The sequence below is a fragment of the Rhincodon typus genome, chromosome 9 (genome assembly GCF_021869965.1).
Source record: "Rhincodon typus isolate 14 chromosome 9, sRhiTyp1.1, whole genome shotgun sequence".
Classification (NCBI taxonomy): domain Eukaryota; kingdom Metazoa; phylum Chordata; class Chondrichthyes; order Orectolobiformes; family Rhincodontidae; genus Rhincodon; species Rhincodon typus.
Genome location: NC_063340.1, coordinates 71,685,401 through 71,706,123, shown reverse-complemented (window position 1 = coordinate 71,706,123; position 20,723 = coordinate 71,685,401). Strand labels below are relative to the sequence as shown.

Here is a 20,723-nt window from a genome sequence, read left to right as displayed (position 1 = left end):
CCAAGAAGACTTTCCACATCAAGCAGATGTTCACCTGCACATCTGCTAATGTGGTATACTGCATCCGCAGTTCCCGTTGTGGCCTCCTCTATATCGGGGAAACCAAGCAGAGGCTTGGGGACCACTTTGCAGAACACCTACGCTCGGTTCGCAATAAACAACTGCACCTCCCAGTCGCGAACCATTTCAACTCCCCCTCCCATTTCGCAGACGACATGTCCATCCTGGGCCTGCTGCAGTGCCACAATGATGCCACCCGAAGGTTGCAGGAACAGCAACTCATATTCCGCTTGGGAACCCTGCAGCCCAATGGTATCAATGTGGACTTCACAAGCTTCAAAATCTCCCCTCCCCTTACCGCATCCCAAAACCAGCCCAGCTCGTCCTCGCCTCCCTAACCTGTCCTTTCTCCCACCTATCCCCTCCTCCCACCTCAAGCCACACCCCCATCTCCTACCTACTAACCTTATTCCGACCCCTTGACCTGTCTGTCCTCCCTGGACTGACCTATCTCCTCCCTAACTCCCCACCTACACTCATCTTTAGTGGCTCCACCCCCGCCTCTTTGACCTGTCTGTCTCCTCTCCACCTATTTTCTCCTCTATCCATCTTCTATCCGCCTCCCCCTCTCTCCCTATTTATTTCAGAACCCCCTTCCCCTACTCCATTTGAAGAAGGGTCTAGGCCCGAAATGTCAGCCTTCCTGCTCCTCTCATGCTGCTTGGCCTGCTGTGTTCATCCAGCTCTACACCATGTTATCTCAGATTCTCCAGCATCTGCAGTTCCTACTATCTCTGTTGAACATCACTGTTGCTCAGAACAGTCAAGCTTGTCTTGTTGTTTATCCAGCAGGTATCCTGACAGATAACCTAAAACTGCTCTTTGGAAGATCAGGAGGAACATACCTGCACTACAAAAAATTCTGGGCTTCACCTGTTCCAGCATCCTGCACCCCTCCCACCACTCTTCCCATCCTGCACCCTCCCCTCATCATGCCTCTACTCTTCCTTCCAGGAAACCCTGTTACATACTTGCATACCACCCCCGAACCCCACAACCTATCCAAGTTTTAACAGTTGGTGTCCACTCTACCCAATCTTGGAAGAATCAACTGCTGAACTGAAATATGCACTGTGATGAAACAAGTTAATGAGTGTTGCACCATTTGGCAATTTTGCCAACTAATAGAGATTCTTGCTCCAGTTTTAAAAGGATGAAAATGCAGGGTGAGAATAGTACATGTTGGTCTCAAGCAGATGATGTAACCAGAGAGACTGCAGGCGTTGAATCCTGCTCCATATTAATCCCAGAGTCTCACCCAATCCCGAGACAATTCATTAACTGGCACTGGTTGCAGTGGGGAGATTGTAATGAAATAAGTTCATAACTGGGAACCTATGGAGACAGACCTGGGCATCAGAGGGAGGTATTCAAGTTTGTGATGTACATTAGAAGGGCAAACTGGGCCCAGGATTACAGTACGACATGAATGATCATTACAGGGGTATTGCATTTTTTAATATTACAAAAATGCTGTCAAATTATATATTAAACCACCTGGAAACTACGTATTCATTCTCACTATTCCTCAGTGATTGCTGCAAAGCTGATGTGAAGCTAAGTACAAATAATGGGGATGTGCAGGATAACCGTAAACAGACAGAAACTACAACTGGTGTGATATTTTGACTGTCCCTGATATTTAGGGAAAATACCTAAATTTGGAGAGTGAGGGGAGGAAATGTGAGTGGTAAACCCATAAATATGAGTATCTCAGTTCTGCAGATACATACAGCAAATCTGCATTTTTGTTCCAAACGTTTGCCACCATCCAAAGGATTCATGGGTAGACAGGAAAGAATAGTGAGAACTCAGTCAGCTGAGGCCAACATAAAAAGGCAGAGTAATCCCAATGGATCAAATGGCCTAGTTCTGTTCAGATTTGTATCACGGTTATGTTGTTTAATGGAAAGATCATCTGGGTGTGGGATGTGCTGGTAAGAACATGATCGGTGATCAATAGCAGTCAGGGCAGTCTTATGGTCAGGGGAAAGATCACATGGAGAAGAGGGAGGTAAGATCATAAAGCGAGAATGAGGTAAATTTGATGGGCCAAGGAGAATCATTTCTGTGCCACCTAACATACAAGCATTGCTACAAAGGCACTTAGCTTTTGAATTCAGGCCTCCTTGCTTTCTTTTATCTGTTTAACTTCTCAATTGAACCAAATTCATTTTTTGTGGGGGGTTATGGTTACCACATTAGCTTTGATGGTGCTCTGCTGACTATGAAAGTTCATACAGGAATTTTGGTACAAGAAAACAATGAAGGCTGTGCTCAGAGAGGACAAATCTGGAAAATCATGTTGCAAAGTCAAAGTGAGATCCTGGCTCTTGTTTGGCTCAGATAATCATTTAAAGAGGACTTGGTTCACATGTGAAATATGATTTCACAGATCTTCAGCTTCCCTTTCTATATGGTGCCAACAAATCATTCACTTTCATTTTTCGTCATGGAGCTTATTCATACCAATCTACAAGTGATAGCCATTGGTACTGTGAATCATGTGTGAACTGATTTCATCATCTTGCTTGTTGTGTTCTTTATGTCAATTAGTTGTAGAATTCTGTAATGATATAACCTCACATCAAACATAACTAAGCTTATCAATAATGATAATAATCCTTCAGGGATCTCAAGGAGAAAGGAAGGTTAATGATTCAGGTGTAGACATTTACTAGGAGTTGAAAGTGATCAAGCAGATTTATTTGAGACATAAACCTAACTTTCTCTTTCAATGACTATTTATGTGTTGCCCATTTCCAGCATGTTCTGTCTTTATTGCTGGTTTTCTATTCATGTTATTCAGTTTCTATCTTTGCTTTATGAATTCTATTTTCATTTATGAATAGATTCCTCACTTTTGAAATATTTTTCCATGTTTCTTTAATTTTAATTTTATTTCATCCACTGAATCTCTGCAGAAATTTCAAAAAAATAGTATGGCCTCCAGTCATCACTCCAGTGCAGTCTGCCATTTTCTTTTTACATCTTTCTGTCAGTTACATCTTTCCTACAAACCACAGCTTCTTAATACTATCCCTTCTGATAATGTTTTCAATGACTCCCCGTAAAGCCCAATCCCAGTAAGCTTGGTCATGTATTATCTGTCATGATAAAAGTATGTATTGTTATGATGAAAATGGCTGTTTGCTGGCAACCAATAGAATTGTAATTCAATGGAGGAGTTTGAATGATACATTACCAGAAAGGCAAGTGGTTTAACAACATTACCTGATGCAATTACAGCCCTCTGGTTGCTTTGAATCAGTAATAATGCTTTTATCTATCTATCTATGTATCTATGTATCTCTCTACCCACCTATCTATCTGTCTAGCACTGTGGCTCAGTGGTTAGCACTGCTGTCTCACAGCACCAGGTACCCGGGTTTGATTCCAACCCCAGGCGACTGTCTGTGTGGAGTTTGCACATTCTCCCTGTGTCTGCGTGGGTTTCCTCTGGGTGCTCCGGTTTCCTCCCACAGTCTAAAGATGTGCGGGTTAGGTGGATTGGCCATGCTAAATTGCCCGTAGAGTCCAGGGTGTTAGACATGGGGAAATGCAGGGGTAGGGGAATGGGTCGGGCTGGGATGCTCTTTGGAGGGGTGGTGTGGACTAGTTGGACTGAATGGCCTGTTCCCATGCTGTAGGGATCTACCTATCTATCAATTCTGAATCAATAAAAAGAACATGATGCTAACAGCAGAAAATGTATGAACTGATGCTGCAAGACAGCGGGTCTAGAATTAAGTTTATCCTCGCTTAAAATGCAGTTCCAATATTGGCTCACAACTGGCGAGGATTTTACTGAGGTCTTCCCTAAATGTTCTAGAATACACAGGATGGAGCAGATTGATCTTAAAGGGGATTAATTACCTTCAAAAAGTTGATCTCTTATAAACATTTTGCAACTGTCTTACTTCCTCCTCTCTGTCCTTTTCTATTCACCCTTCCCATCCTGGAGAGTCATTCTGATTTTTTGTATTGGCCTTGCACAATCAATATTAATCCACTCTCTTCCCTCTTTGAATGTTCTACTTCTCCTCATCTATGTGAAAATCAAAATGTGTCTTTGTAACCATGCTGTTTAATGAGACTTGCTTCTCTGAACATTTTCTGTATACAGCTTCTTACTTATCACTACAGTCTACAAATACTAGAATCACAGAAGGGTTACAGTGCAGAAGGAGGCTATTTGGTCCATCATATCTGCACTGGTTTGTTACATGAACCTAGTGCCAATCTCTAGCTTTTTTTCCTACACCCTTGCAAACTATTTTTATCCAAATAATCATCCTATGCCCACCTGAATGCCTCAATTGAACCCGCCTCCATCACAATTCCAGGCAGTGCATTCCATACTCCAAGTGACTACGAGTGAAAGACTATTTCCTCACTACATCATAACCTTGCATTCTGTGCTCTTCCTCAGTTTTAACCTGCCTTTCTACTACCTGTTCATTCTGAAATCATGCCTTTCAAATATTGGCTGGCAGCTGGCAAGGGTTTTCCTGAGGTCTTCCCTAAATGTATACTGGAATATTGAACTCCCAGTCAGCTCTATTGGTAGCCAGGCCTCCATAACAGCTGGTATCTTATACCTTTAAATTGAACTGCTTCTAGCTGTTTTGGTATGTGCACTTCTCGCCGGTTTGGTAAGTGCATTTCAAGCTGTTTTGGTATGTGCATTTCTAGCTGCTTTGTTATGTGCATTTGTACTAAACTCTAATCAGGGTGCCATTGGCACACTGCTTTTAAACCATAATGATAGAGTTCTCACACTAATTGACAGTTTTTTAAACAATGTTCTTGATGTTATGCTATTTGGTATGCTATTTGGCATGCCTTTGTATTTCATCACTCCAGTTTTGTTTTTAACAAGTATTTTCTTATTATTTACCATAATCATTCCTAATTGTGTAATGTTTATCACTTTCTATGCTCTGTCTATTGCTTTATCTCTCTGCTTCTAACCTTTAATACTACTTCGAATGGGACAAATTGTTGTGAAATTGTGCTCCAGCCACAAATGATTAATTAATGTGCATTTCATGCTGCAGTGGTGGTGTCTCTACCTCTGGGGCAGGAGATCTGGGTTCAAGTCCCATCTGCTCCAGTGGTGTCTAATAACATCTCTGAACAGGTTGATTAGTAAATATCTTCACAGATTTACTTGCTAGAAAATACTTACCGTAACAGTTTGAGGACTATTGCTGTCGGATCCTTAAAATCTACTTAAACCATCTGAATAGTTATGGTCTCAATCCATTATTCATTATCTAATATATTGCACAACCAGTAATGCAGCACTCTCTCAATGCTGCACTGCAGTGTCTAATTTATGTAATCAGTTTTTGAGTGATAACACTAGTCTTTGAACTCATGCCACCAATTAGCTGATGATATATTCAACTTGCCTCCCTCAGACTCTTACATTATTGTTGTCATCTCTCATTTTAATTTCCTATTAGGTTTCCGATATTCAGGGTACTCTTAAAGAAACAAATCAGAAATGTGAGGGCTGTACGGAAATGCCCGGTGCTCGTAAAATAGAGGAAAACTGAAAAGAGAGATGCACTTGTTTATAAAAGTGTCCCTTCATCAAACAAATCACAGCGGGGAATTAAGGTAGGAAAGCAATTTTACAGTGAAACAGTGAATTATAAATAACTGTTCATGTATTAACTTCACAACTGTGGCTGCAGCATTTGAGACCCATTAGTTCTGATACTGAGACCCTGCTAGTCACATCTGAAATTAATTTCAGTGACTCTCAGCTAGATCTACCGCCTCCATACTTGATGATGAGAATCAACAGAAAGGCAAATAAACCACTTCTTGAGCTGTAAAATCAAACAGTACAACAAATGAAGTCAAAGTTAAAATGGTAGTCAAGTACAAAATAGACAGACAAACGTGGAAGGAATAATGGGATAACAGATTTCTGTTTTTATATAAGATACTTTCTTATGTGGTAGCATCTGGCTCGTTTCAAGGTCATAAAACTCTCCCTAATTTCTGAATGCCTTGTTACTGGAACAATACTCAGTATCCGATGTGTCACCTGGAAATGAACAGTCAGACTGAAACTGAAGTCCAAAGCTTGTCGTTATTTGAGAGAACTGTCTTCTTGTCAACCACAACAACATCCAGAAGCTGCAGGCTGGGTGCCTGCTGGGAGCTGTATCACAATACCTTCATAAATCTCTAAAGCTGACAGCTATACATCTGGGATTTCATGTAAGCTTAAGGTCGAGGCTATTCATATAAAGACAGGCATCCAACTGGAAATATTGTTACAGGTACTTTGAGCGTAGAATTGTGACTGAAAAGACCTTCCAAATACAGTTGGAGAATTTTCACTACTTCATTCCTTCTTTATTTCACTCGGTCAGTTTTATCCTCAGAGATTTGTTGTCTTCCTGCACACAGGATTTATGAGTAGCCAGTCTCCTCGCACTAGATTTTTATATTCCTTGTATGTTCAATTCTGACTTCCTGCTATTTTATGAATGAGCTTTCAGGCCATCTGATGCAGAAGCAACATCTGTAAAAGGATGCAATACTGAAAGTGTGATAATCAGAAAAAGAACAATGGGCTGAATTTTACCAAAAATTGGTGATGTGTCAATTTTGGGAGTTTCATGGAAGTGAGCACAAGAATGGGTCTCACCTAAATCTTCACTGTTCACCTCATAATGTATCCATGTTTCCATGTCGCCATCCTGGGACTATCTTGCACTCGCCACTGCGGAAGTACTCACCAACTCTGGGAACTCCTGGGATTTCTGCCACTGGTACCATTCACAACTGTGCACCAGATCAATTACCGTCAGCCCCAAAAAGCCCTTCACTGGACACATAATGGGACGAAAATGAAAATGAAAGGCCTCTGTGGACACACAGGAGGCATAGCTGACACTTTGTTGGAAATGGAAGGTCACATTGGTATATGTATTGCCACTTTACATCTTCATCGATTAGCATAGTCACTGCAGCTACAAGAACTAAGCCACACAGGCTACCTGTCTTCAGCACTGTACCAAGTTTCAAACTCTGTCTAAGAAAGTGTTTCTCTTTCCCTAATGCTCAGTGTAGCATAACATTCCGTCATTGTTCAGGACTGACTGTGGCTCATTCTGTGGACTGTAATGATATGAAACCCCTGATCCTGAGTGCCCCAAGCAACTGGCTGACTGTGTCCTAGCCCCTGGGCTGATATCAGATGATGCTCTCGAAGTGCTGTGCCAGTACTCACTAATTCATAACAATCCCTCTTGACTTAATGGAGGACTATTCCCCATAGATTTTCAGACGTCACAATTTGGTTGAAGGACGCTCAGTACTTTTGCTGCATAAGTGCTGGCATATGTTTATGCGGCAATGATATCGCACAATGCTGCAAAGTGACATGTCCATCCATTTGACTGATCACTGCTTGAAAAAAATGACGAGCTGCCTGGCATTATCGGTCTGTGCTAAAAGTAAAGGTGCATAGGAGGTTGAGGAGTGACCTTGTAGAGGTGTATAAAATCATGACTGGCATAGATAAGGTGAATAGCAAAGTCTTTTCTCCAGGGTGAGAGAGTTCAAAACTGGACAGCATATTTTTAAGGTGAGAGGAAAAAGATTTAAAAGGGACCCAAGGGGCAACTTTTACACACAGTGGGTGGTTTGACTGTGAAATGAGCTGCCTGAGGAAGTGGTAGATACAGGTACAGTTACAACATTTAAAAGACATATAGACAGGTACATGAATAGGAAAGGTTTAGAGGGATACAGACTTCATTTCTCAATCTCACCATACTTTCCAGCAGAGTTGCCTACAATATCCTTTAGCAATGGTGAATAGATACCACATGATAGCACAGTCATTCCATCAGTTTGCTGATGATAGGAAGTAGACTGATGGGTTGCATTTGGCTGGCTTCTTTGGACAGGAAATACCTGGCCAATCTTACACATTTCTGGGCAAATATCAATGTTATAGTTGCACTGGAATAACTTAGCTGGATTTGGCTAGTTTTAGTATCACAAGACCTCAGGTCTACAGCAGGCATGATGTTGAGGCTCATAGCACTTGCTGCATACAATGCACTCAGCTGCTGGTTGCTATCACATGGAATGAAATAAATCGGCTGAAAACTGCTTTGTGTTGAAGTGGAGTCGTCAGGAACATAGAAACATAGACACAGGAACAAGAGGACTAGGGAACAAGAGTGGCCATTCAGCCCTTCAAAACTGCCCTACAAATCGATAAGATTATTACACATCTGATTATGGTTTCAACTCCATTCTCCTGTCAGTCCCCCACCCCACCTGTCAAATTTCAATCCAACCCAGGCTTGTACAAGTTCAATGACCTGGCTTTTTGGACAAGAGAATTTTACAAGCCAACTGTCTCAGAGAGAAAAAAAAAATGCTTCTCATCTCCTTCTTAAGAGGGAGCCCTCTTACTTTTAAATGGTGTCCCCTAGACAGGGTTGAGGGGTTCAGTTGGCTGCATGGCTAGTTTGTGATACAGAATGATGCCAGCAGCATGAGTTCAATTTCTGCATGTGAAGGACTCTCCTTCTCAATTTCTCCTCTCACCTGAGGTGTGGTGACCCTCAGGTTAAACCATGAGAGTGCAGTCCTATGGTCCGGTAAGACTGTAGCGATTTTACCTTAGTTAGAGTCAAATGGAAACATCCTCTGGTATCCAACCAATCAGGTCACCTCAGAATCTTAGATATTTCATTGAGATCAAGCCTCGTTCTTCTCAACACGAATGGATATAGGACCAACCTGTTCATCCTTCCCTTGTAAAACAAGTCCTTCATTCCAGGAATAGTCAATTGAACTTTGAAGGTAAAGATAGATAATTCACTTTTTCTCTTACACACTGTATGTGAATATTGAAAGTCATTTGGTAAAATAGTCTGCAGTCAGGGCAGAAGATATGGACAATACAGTTGCCTACCTTGCTGAAAGGTGAGTCTGCATGTGGCCTCTGCTGCAGAGGGGTCACCTGAGGATTTCAAGAGGGTGGTTTTGAGGAGAAAACAGATGAATAAATAGTGATAATAATAGGTTATTTATCGTAGGGCATTTGGCACTGGTGATGCCACTGACCATCATACTGACGTGGAAGGGCTCCCTTTTGTTGGAGATGGTCACTGCCTGACACTTATTTCATTTGAATGTTTATACGCTAGTTGCCACTCACAGCTCAAATCTGGATCTTGTACAGGTCTTGCTACACATGAGTGTTCGCTAATTCAATACCTGAAGAATTGTGTTTGGAGCTGAACACTGTACAATCAACAGCAAAAGGCCCCACTTCTGACCAATTTGTTTTGTTTCTTTCCTCGTATTGCCATAATCTGTTGTATACTCTAAGACCTTGCTCCCATAGCAGTAATTTGACCAAGTTAGTGACACAATATAGTGGGGCTCTCATTACCATTGCCAGAAGAGCAGTATCATAGCCTGCTGTTAGGAGGAAGAAGCCAATATCAGTCTTTTCCCAGTAAACTTACTCTTCGCAGGAATTCATTTTGGGAATTGGATATATAAGTCAATTCATTTTAAATTGTTCAACTGTAAACATAACAACAGACAACACAATAAAAGCTACATTTCAGAAAGAAATTTTTTCGTTGTAAAACCTTTTAGTATCTCCATATGTCATGAAAGAGTACCATTTAAAATAGAATTTCCTTCACTTTCTTTCTAAAGCCTCTGAGCTGAAAGTAAACACCAATGTACAAAGAGATAGTGAACAATATTGAATGTGGAACTATAAATAATATACAATAGATCCTATCCAACTGAGTGAAGTATTATGTTACCAATCTTTTTGCAAGTGACTGCCTGTATAAATAATAGTACTGTGATGCTGATTTATTTATGCTAACAACTTTAAACTATTAGAAATTATATGTTTGAAATGATATATCCACAGAAAACTTTAATTTAACCGCTCCTTGTGAAGTGAGACTCTTAATAAATTGGCAAAAATTACATACCTCAAATACCATGAGGTTTACTGTATTATTCTACCCAATTATTATAGTTACAAATATACTTTTCGTTTAATTGAACGGTCACACAAAATATCAACAGTTGATTCAATTTGGAGTTGATTTCTTCTCCTCAAATACCACTATCGTGGTGACTTTCCGGCCTACTGCAGCAGCCTCTCGGCATGGTATGGCGAGTCACCAGTGCAGTGTGGAGCCACGACCAGCATAGTCTGCTGTACTGAACTTTTAATTCTGTAACGCTGGACATTTTATTTCTGTATTGTCTAAATCTTGTAACTAAAGAAGCTGTGCCGAGGTACCTTTGTATCCAAGTCGCCACTGTAATTGGTGACGTATAAACGTTTCAATATACTCATTGAGTATATGTGACAGTAAAGGCTATTCTATTCTATTCTATCCTATCCTATTCTATTCTATCTACCACAATGTCTGAATAATCAGTTGAGGGTGCAAGTGAGAAGGCTCTCTGCTGGTATTTAAGGGAAAGTTTGCATTATTATTTAAGTGATGTATGCTGTAAATAATGTATAGCAGTGATGTGCATAACCCTTGTATTATATTTTTATCATTTAGTGTATGTTTTAACATTGATTATGTGGACCACTTGATTATCCGGAATATTTAATCAACCCATTCACTCCTGGTCCCGTGGGTGCCGGACATTAAAAAGTTTACTGTGTATAACTAAGATTTGAATTTCCACGGTGAACTCCCAATCTCCTGGCCTAACTTCAGTTGATTCGGAGCGATTTTAATGTTTGGTCCAAAACAGGTGACTGGTTTGCACCTTTTCCAATTTACATTTCTAACTTCAGTAGAAAGAAAGATGAAGAGGGTGAGGTGATGGGTCATCACATTGACAATGATCCAACTTCCACAGTCAATAACAATTTAACATGATGCCAAAAATCTGTAGAAACATTACACACAGTCATTTATGCCAGGTACGCCCGTTCAATGACATCGCCAACCAAAATGATACCAGGAGCTCCAGATAACCTTGTACAAATTCAATTTAGCTCTATTTTACATCCCAATATATCAATAAAACAAGCTGTGTTTTTTAAAAAATCCATTTAAAACAAAATTTCCTTTTCCCCTTGAATTTTTATTGTTGTTTTCTTTTGTATAACAACAATCTACATTTGTATAGTGCCTTTAATATAATTAAACATCTCAAGATACTTTGCAGGAACATTGTAAAGCAAAATGTGACACCATATCAAGTAAAAAAATGTTAAGTCAGATGACCAAGTGCTTGCTCAGAGAGGTGGATTTTAAGGAATGTTTTACAGGAAGAAAAATGAAATGGAGAATTTTGGGGAGGGAATCCCAGAATATGGAGCCTAACATCTTCATCAGTGGTGTGATCCTTTGATCTTTTACTTATAAATTCGGTGTCTGATACCACCTCTCTCACCAACACCTGAAGAAAGAGCAAGGCTCTGAAAGCTTGTGTTTTCAGATAAACTTGTTGGACTATAGCCTGGTGTTGTGTGATTTCTAAGCTGCTGGAGGCACAGCCACCCATGGTGGAGCAGTTATATTGGGAATGATAAAGAGATCAGTGTAAATTAGAAGAGATTACAGAGATATGGAGTGGCAAGGCCATAGAGAGATTGAAAAGAAAAATAAGAAATTTAAAGTGACGACTTTGTCTGACAAGGAACCAATGTAGGTTAGCAATGTAGGGATTAAGAGAAAGTAGGATCTCGTATGCAAAGCATGGATTTCTGGCAGTTCTATTTGGAATACAGAAAAATTAAAATGATCCTTCTGTCAACTCCTGGTTTGTGTCTTCTAACTTCTTCTGTTATTCTTGTATGATTCAAGGTAGTTTCACAGTGGATACAATGAGACAGTTGCAAGGGCAGAGGGCAATGCAGAAAGCATGGTGAGTGCCCTCTAAGAGTGTGGGCTCATGCAAAGCTTCTGCAAGCGCAGATTGAAGGAAGCCAGAGGCACCCTACTACCTCCACGATGAACTTAACTTGGTTAGTTAGACATGACACTCTGCCTAACTCCAAAGTGAAACACTGTGACCAGCTTCTACTTGTCCAGAGAAATAACAAAAAGACTGGATTTTGAAATAAAATATGTGCTCCTTGTTTCAGTGCAAAAGAATTTTTTTAAAGAACAAACAGTCAGCTTTATTAATGCATTTGTTACGTAAAATGTGGCTAACTGGAATTTCCACAACGTTCTCCTGATTCCCAACATTTTCTCTTCAGTAGATTTCATTAACTGCGCCATAACTGACATAAAACTGGCTATAACCTTTCATACCACTTAAAATTAGTATCTTACCAGAAAACACACTGGGAATCTTTGACAAAAAGCTTTTGACTGTGCGGATAGGAATCCCATTTTTCTCCTCTTGCATTCGTGCTATAACATCTTCCATCTGAAACAAGGTGAGAGAAAATGTTTAACGTTATTTTTATATTCCGTACCTTTAAATGTGCTTTCTCAAAAAGGAGACTGAACTCTGCAATTCCTTCCTTTGTATCATAATGAAAGATGTAATGTTTTGTTATTCTTTAATTTGGGGTAAAGTCCATGTTACTTCTATAAAGCTTAATTTTCTATTTACATTAAAGGATTCCATTTTCTAAGGAAGCTTCAACACAAGTCATGGTTTTGTAAAGAAGGCAATCACTTGTACACTGGGAAATAAAATCAGCATTAGAATTAGATAACATCTTCTGTTCCCAGATGATTTTGAATTGCTTTAATAATATTTTTAAAAACCTTTCGAGTCCACAAATGTACATCATTTTGAAATACAATGTTTCATCTCAGACTATATATTTTCACATAAACATTCATTCTTTGACTCAGGCAGATTGAAGCTCTTTATTATCAGTATGAATATTGATTGCAATGTAACCATCTGTCCTTCACATTCAACAGCATTTTCAGTGCAGAATCCCCCACCATCAATATCCTACAGGTTACCAGTGGCCAGAAACATAACTGGACCACCCATACAAATACTGTAATTATAAGAGCTAGTCAGAGGCAAATAATGTTTGGCAAGAATTCCCCAAAGCCTGTCCATCATATTCATGACAAAGGTTAGGAGTGTGATGGAGTATTCATCACTTGCCTGGAATGGTGAAGTACCTACAACGCTTAACATTTTCTATGTTTCTAGGTTTTGATCCTATGATGAGCAATAGGGCAAACAGCCTCATAAAACAACCTCATACACCATAGTGCTCTGTGGTGAGCACTGCTCATGCAACATGGTGAGCGGCAATGTAGATTTTGTTCAGCTGCCTGATGCCAAATGTGGGCAGCTTTGGATGTCTGAGGATGCTTCAGACACAGCTTTAAGAATGCTACTCATATTAATAGTGAGCTGCAGGAAGTGTTGAAGATTCAGGAACCTTACAAGAGAAACCCTTGAGTCATGATTCAGCAAAGCAGAATCTACAGTTGATGGTAAAAGAACTCAGACCTGGTAACAGATGCATTGCTGCAGGGCAGTTAGGACCTCCCTGACTCTGAAGTATCAGTCTTTCCATGACAATTACAGATTGCATTGGATACCAATGACTTGTAGGAACAGTTCAGAGTCAGGATTCAGCCAAGCAGTGACTGGACAAGGAGGCTTTCAGAGATGGACTAAATAACACTTTGGACATCTTGGAGAAAACAATTCTTAGAATATGAAATGACTTCCAAGTTAGGTATTAAACCAGAAACAGAGCAAGTTAGTATACTTCTATAAACAATTAGAAATGTAACTAATGATGTTCTCACTTGCTCAGTTGTAAAAGAAGCAACAGATATTTTTGAAGAAGTATTGAAAGCCTTTAACAATTGTTTTAACCTCTGAACAAATAAGATTCGTAAAAGAGCAAGATTTAGCCGAAGAGTTCTGAATCTAGGGGAATGATGGATAATTTCACTAACAAGCTTTATAGATTAGTGGAGCAATACAACCATGATGGTTTAAAGTCAGAAATCATGAGGATAGAATTGTTATTGGATTGGATTTATTACAATCAAAATAAAATTTGAAAATTTAGAGACAGTCATACAGATGGTAAGAGAAGCTGAACAGCAGCAGCACAGATCAATACAAAGAGGAGAAGATCAATCATATCACAGGAGATCAGCAGTATCCAATCAGTTCTTAACATACAAAACCACAAAAGACACATACGAACATAGAACTAGGTGCAAGAGTAGGCAACTCAGCCCCTTAAGTCTGTTGCATCATTTGATACAATCATGGCTAATCTTATCTCAGCCTCAACTCCATGCTCCTGTTCACTCCCCATAACTGTTCAACCCATTGCTAATTAAAAATGAATTAGGCCTAAACTGCTCAATCTCTCTTCATAAGACATGTGAAAAACCAATACAGTGAGAAGGATGGCAAACCAACATCCCCTTTAATCCCCAATCACCGTATCTGTCTTGACTACACCCTACTCAGACCCAATGATCTCTCACTACCAAAGTACGCTGCTAACCAGACCTGAATATCCTCCAAACCTGACTTGACTAATCCCTGACCAGACTATCCTTTTCAATATAATCTAACTATCCCAACTCACTAAGGTTACAGACAAAAAAACTGCATATGCTGGAATCCAAGGCAGACAAAACAGGAGACTTTAAGAGCTCAGCAAGCCAGGCAGCATCTGGAGGAAAGGAGCATTCAATGTTTCAGGTATAACCCTTCTTCAGGACTCTTTGGGTGCTAAACATCAACATTTCCCTGGATCTGAACTGAAAAGAGAGTTCACTCCCTCAATGTCCAGCTAGCATGTGACTATACATGAAGTCAATACCCTGACAGCAGTCATGTTGCCTTCATTCTACCATAGTCCATTCCATTTGAATTTGGGCTACCACATTAAACCAAAGGGTGGCTCCTGAGTATCAAGGCTATCTGCTGACCATTGATGACTCTGGTAAGTAACATGCCTGTGGTAAGTATTTAATATGACACCCAAGATGAGACAGAGCAAACCATTCATGTGTGGGACAACTGGTGCCTGGATTTCTTTGGAAGAGCACCAGGTGGAAAATGTGTCAAGACTCATGGAGTTGCGTGCTCCACAATTTCGCCATCAAAAGGATCAGCCATTAACAGTAGTTATAGCAGCTATAATTCCCAGTAACTACACAGACAAAAGCTAAAGGTCAAGAATGTAAGAAGAAGGATGAGGTAAAGAACACGTGGAGGAGGAAGAAGAGAGGAAGCAAGCCTGACAGTTGTTTTCTGGCTGTTCCTCCAGGAAAAACTCATCCAAGCTCAGTACTAGTGTTCCTAAGCCCAATTCCCCATTTATAAACAGTTGTCCCTCTGATGTAGCATCTGCATGGATGTAATGCATAAATATTAAATAACATTAAATGAAGAATTTAGACCATAAGTTAAAAAAAATTAGCTTTGTGCATTCCTTAATGCTTGTCTTCCACGTTCCCTTCCCTGTCCTTGTGCTCTGATGCAATGCTACCCCAGTTCCTGTGTGGTGGCTAGTGGAAAGCTGATGACTTTTCTTGTAGGAGGACTTCAATCAGCTCTGGATTGGGAAGGCCTGAACTTGAAATACGCCACTTTGCTTTGCGAAACAGCTATCTTGGCTGGGCAACTGACAGGAAACAGCATAGCATTGGTGTAGTGCCAATGACTGCAGGATGAATACTGTCATTCTGAGATTGTTTTCTGAGAGAAGACAAAAGGTTTCTGCTCCAAGTTTATGTACAAGGGCAGCCTGGTATTCTGTTGGATCATATTTGCTGGACTTTTGAGAGAACATGTCACCTCCTTTGAACACTGTAATCCACAGCCAGAAGGAGTCTGAATGGGGCATCTAAAACCAGAAGGCATGTTATCAGAATGAGGAACAAGTCATTTATGTTTGAGATGAAGTGGAATTTCTTCAATTAGATGATTGTGAATCTTTGGAATTCCCTATCCCCAGAGGGGATCTTGTAGCTCAGTTGTTAAGAGAGAAATTTGTAGATATTAATGGCAAACAAATACGGAGATAACGCCCAAAAATAATGTTGTGGTACATAAACCTCCTTGGGATAGAATGATGGTGCAGCGCAAGGGGCTGAATGGTCTATTCCTATGTACCTATGGCAACAGATGGAGCACGAATGATAACTGTTTGCAGCTTGTGCAACAATAGAAATTGTGATAACAGCATCAGATGTAGCAGATTCTGGCGTGAACAAGTTGGACACCCCATCCATGTTGGAAAGGATGGACTGGGATTCCAAAGCCCTGTTCTAAGTTGGTGCTAGACTCCTCCATGCTCTATGGTAAATTGCTGCAGCCTTTTCACTAGGCATACCCAGCTGTCCCATCAAAGTTTTCCACTGAGTCCTCTTCAACAAATTCTGCAAATGGCTTTACACTTCAGTGAGCTGGCATCAATGCTATCCTTGTTCCTCCATCCACTGTCTTCGGACACTCAAACTCCAGGAAAGATAATGGTAACGTCATTGGATTAGTGATCCAGAGACCTTAAACTAATGCACTGGAAACAAGTTCAAATCCCACCATGGTAGCTGGTTTAGAATTTATATTCGATTAATGAAGTCTAAAATAAAAGCCCTGGTAGTGGTGTCCATGAAACCATCACTGATCTGGTTTATTAAGGAAATCTGACTTCCTTAGCTTGTCTAATTATATGTGACTCCAAACTACAGCTGTGTGATTGACTTTTAACTGCCTTCCCAAATGACTCAGAAAGCCATTCAGTTCAAAGAAGCAGTTGGGGATTTGCAAAGCTGACATCCCATGAAGGATTTTAAAAAGTCTGTCCTCTGATATAAAACAGAAATTGTTGCAGGAAGTCAACAGGTCTGGAGAGAAAGCAGAGTTAACATTTCAAGTCCAGTGACTCTTCATCAGAACAGTCACCAGACTGGAAACATTAACTGTTATCTCTCCACAGTTGCTGCCAGACCTGCTGAGTTTGTCCAGCAGTTACTGTTTTTTGTTTCACAGCTCCACCATCCACGCTTCTTTGTTTTATTCTATCCTCTGACATGCTGCATCAATAACTGAGTTCACAGAGGTAAGTGTGAATTCTAATTAAAGTGTTGTCTTTTCATCATTCTTGCAGTTCTTCCACTGCCTTGGCAGGATGCACCTTTGGGATGCCTTAAAGGAACAACATACAAAAGTAAGGTTAGGGTGTAGAGAAGGGGAAGTAAGAAATGCAGTAAGAAATGTACTTTTAGATGAGCAGATAAAGTAGAATGAAAAGGAAATGCAATGTGAGTTGGAAGATGAGGATGCAGTCATTTTAGAAACCAGCCCCACTGCTGGCCACATCCTCAGTTATGGGCATCCCAATAATGGCTACATTTCCTTTAGCAGGGTTAGGACTTGCTCCCCTTCAGTTGTGCACTATGTTATTCTGCAAAAAGGGGTGACATGTGTCAATGAGTGTTGGCTGATGTTGGCCATTGCTAATATTTGGCAGTTTTTGTGAGAATTGAGAAATGTACATGAAGCTTGCAATTCCTAAACACACTGAGCAGGGGATAAAGAAATGAGTGTAAAGTATGACTTAATAGATGGAGATTGTTGGTAGATGAGTAATGGATTGTGGTGCAGTGGCTGACTCTCGTGGATATGATATTTGAAAATTGAATCATTAACCTTGAGCACTCACTGAGTCATTGAGCTTTTAGCAGCATTGCATCCACATTCCTGGGGCTTGACTGCCAGCATTCACTGCTCAAGCAATCAGCTCCCACTACATCTTGAACATGTATCTAGAGGGTCTTCTGCCACTCTACCCCACCCCTCCCACCATCTCCTGATGAATACAGTACATCTCTGCTGTTTTGCACCTCCTCATCTAAGTGCAGCACTCAAAATCCACATGCTCACATGTTGTATCATTCTTCACTTTTTCCCAGCTTAGAGTCACTTCCTGCAAGACTGCCAATGCTTACTCCAGTCACAATGTTCCTTACCATTAAAAAAAAGTACAGGTTGGCTTTTAACTGATGCTAGCAAGTTGTGATTTGGGCTCCTAGCTGATCTGTCCAGCCTATGGATACTCTGGCTAGTAGTGTCTTAATGTAGCAATTAGTCAAATGACTGGATTGTGGTGGTGGTGAGTCCAATAGAATTGCTGTGCTGCCAACATTGCCGACATAATTAATAATTATTCTGTTTTCTGAGGCTAATTTAGTTCCCGTGAGTATGACATTCATGTTCTAGCATGACTTCTCCTCCAATTCCTGTGATGGTTTTGATATCCAAACTTTGCATATCTTCTGGCATTTTGTAACCAACTGTAATTCAGCCTTGTAGACATCAAACTAATCCCCCTGGGAGGTTGACAGACGTCAAATTTAAAGGAATTGCACACTCTTCAATGCTACCCTACATGCAGCTTTCACAAACACCTAAGAATTCATTGATATTCTCCCAACTGGTTCTCAGAACAACAGAATAAACCTCAAGCTGATATGGAAAAGTGGCTCCTGATTTTCAGCTGATGGTACTGTTCATTTGCGTGAATCCAGCAGCACATACAAAGCCATTGATTTGAGAACTGAAACTTTTTATTTAACAATAACACAAAGCAGGTGTCAGTCCTGCAATTTCAACGTACCAATTAGATCACGGTCACAACTATCCCACAGGCAGGGAGGCAATTGTCAGAACTGATGGGAAAGCTGAAACTAAGTATTTCACATAAACACTTTTTTAAGTGGCTTCAGGGAGGAATGGTCTTCAGAACACATTCTTAGTTATAATAAGCTATGACAAGGCCATGTTTTCTTTCAGCCTTAGCTTGTTGACTTCTTACACACTCGGCTCCTCAATCTGGCCTGTGGAGTAACCACTTCTGCTCACACCTCAAACTCCAGGATAACCTATCAGTTCCAATCCTGGAGACATCACTGGAGCCTGATCTACATACTTAAAGTGCACCCTGCTGGCTCGCAGCAGGTGTCTGACAGTCAGCTGGATCAACGCTAGCTTCTGCCAAGGGCAGGGAATCAAAATTGATTCCAAGGTGTCTGAAAAAATCTACCTGAGGCTGCCTGATTTCCTGACATCAGAGTTTTCTGCTGAGACGGTCTGTCGAATTGTTGCATTATATTCAGAATCATTGCAGTATCTGTAGGGAGAGCCCAGTGTGACAAAGATCATGTAAAAATTGAAAATTCGTGAACATGCAAACAAGAGTAGGCCACTCGGCCCATTGAGCCCACTTTGCTATTCAATAAAATCATTGGAGATCTGATTTTAACTCATCTTTACATTCCTGTATTCTTCCAATAATCTTTCATTCCCTTGGTAATCAAGAATCTGTCCACCACTGTCTTAAAAATATTGAAATGTTCTGTATCAACTGCTTTTTCCGGAAGGAAACTTCGAAGATTCACAACTCTCTGACACAAAAAAAATGTTTCCTCATCTCTGTCTTATACAGGTGACTCCTTACTTTTAAACAATGGCTCCTGGTTCTAGGTGGAAGAATGGTGCCTGGCCTAGAAACTGAGAGAGCTAACTAAGCTTCAGGTCTACTCAATGTTTAGCCACAGGGCTTAGTAAATTAAGTATGCAGCCTCTTGTGAGGTAGCAGCCCTTGGGAGAGAGTTGGAGAGCAATGAGGAAGGATAACGTTGACCAAAATAAGAAGGCAAATGATCGGGAAGGAAAGAAGTGACCAAGACAGGGTAATAAGTGACAGGGAAGTGACAATGAGGTGATATGATTAAGAAATAACAAGGCGGTGGTGGTGCTGTCGGGATATTGTGATAACAGTGGATTGATAAAGGGGCAAAATTGAAGAATGCAGCAAAATTTTTTTATTCACTCGTGGAACATAGGGTATTACTGGCTGCCCAGCATTTATTGCCCATCCCTACTTGCCCTTGAGAAGGTAGTACTGAGCTGCCTTATTGAATTGCTGCTGTTCACATGCTATAGGTTGACCCATTATGCCATTTGGGAGGGGATTCCAGGATTTTGCCCTAGCGTCAGTGAAGGAACAGCAATATGTTTCCAAGTCAGGATGGTTAATGGCTTGGAGGGGAATGGGCAGGTGGTGGTGCTCTCGAATATCTGCTGCTCTTGTCTTTTCTTGGAAGTGATCAAGGATTTGGAAGGTGCTGTCTAAGGATTTTTGATGTAAATCACAGTGCATCTTGAAGATAATACACACTGCTGCTACTGAGTGTTGACGGTGGAGGGAGTGGATACTTGTGTATGTGGTGCCAAACAAGCGGGCTGCTTTGTCCTGAATGGTGTCGAGCTTCTTGAGTGTTGTTGGAGCTGCTCCATCCAGGCAAGTGGGGAATATTCCATCACAATCCTGACTTGTGCCGTGTAGATGATGGACAGGCTTTGGGGAGTCAGGAGGTGAGTTAGTCGTCACAGTATTCTGAGCCTCTAACCTGCTCTTGTAGTCACTGTGTTTATGTAGCAAGTCCAGCTGTGTTTTTGGTCAATGGTAACACCAAGGACATTGATAGTGGGGGTTTCAGTGATGGTAACACCATTGAATGTTAAGGGGAGGTGATTAAATCGTCTGTTATTGGTGATGGTCATTGTCTGGCAATTGTGTGGTATGAACGTTGCTTGCAACTTGTCAACTCAAGCCTGGATATTGTCCAAATTTTGTT

At 40.7% G+C, this 20,723-nt stretch overlaps 1 protein-coding gene across 1 annotated transcript in view; it reads right to left on the bottom strand.

Moving 5' to 3' along the window:
* Nucleotides 1-20,723, bottom strand: part of LOC109935278 (regulator of G-protein signaling 7-like) — a 374,831-nt gene that overhangs the window by 159,040 nt on the left and 195,068 nt on the right. The window contains exon 2 of the mRNA XM_048601347.1: nt 12,396-12,492. Coding sequence (XP_048457304.1) covers nt 12,396-12,492 — 97 coding nt within the window. The remainder of the gene's footprint in view (nt 1-12,395; nt 12,493-20,723) is intronic.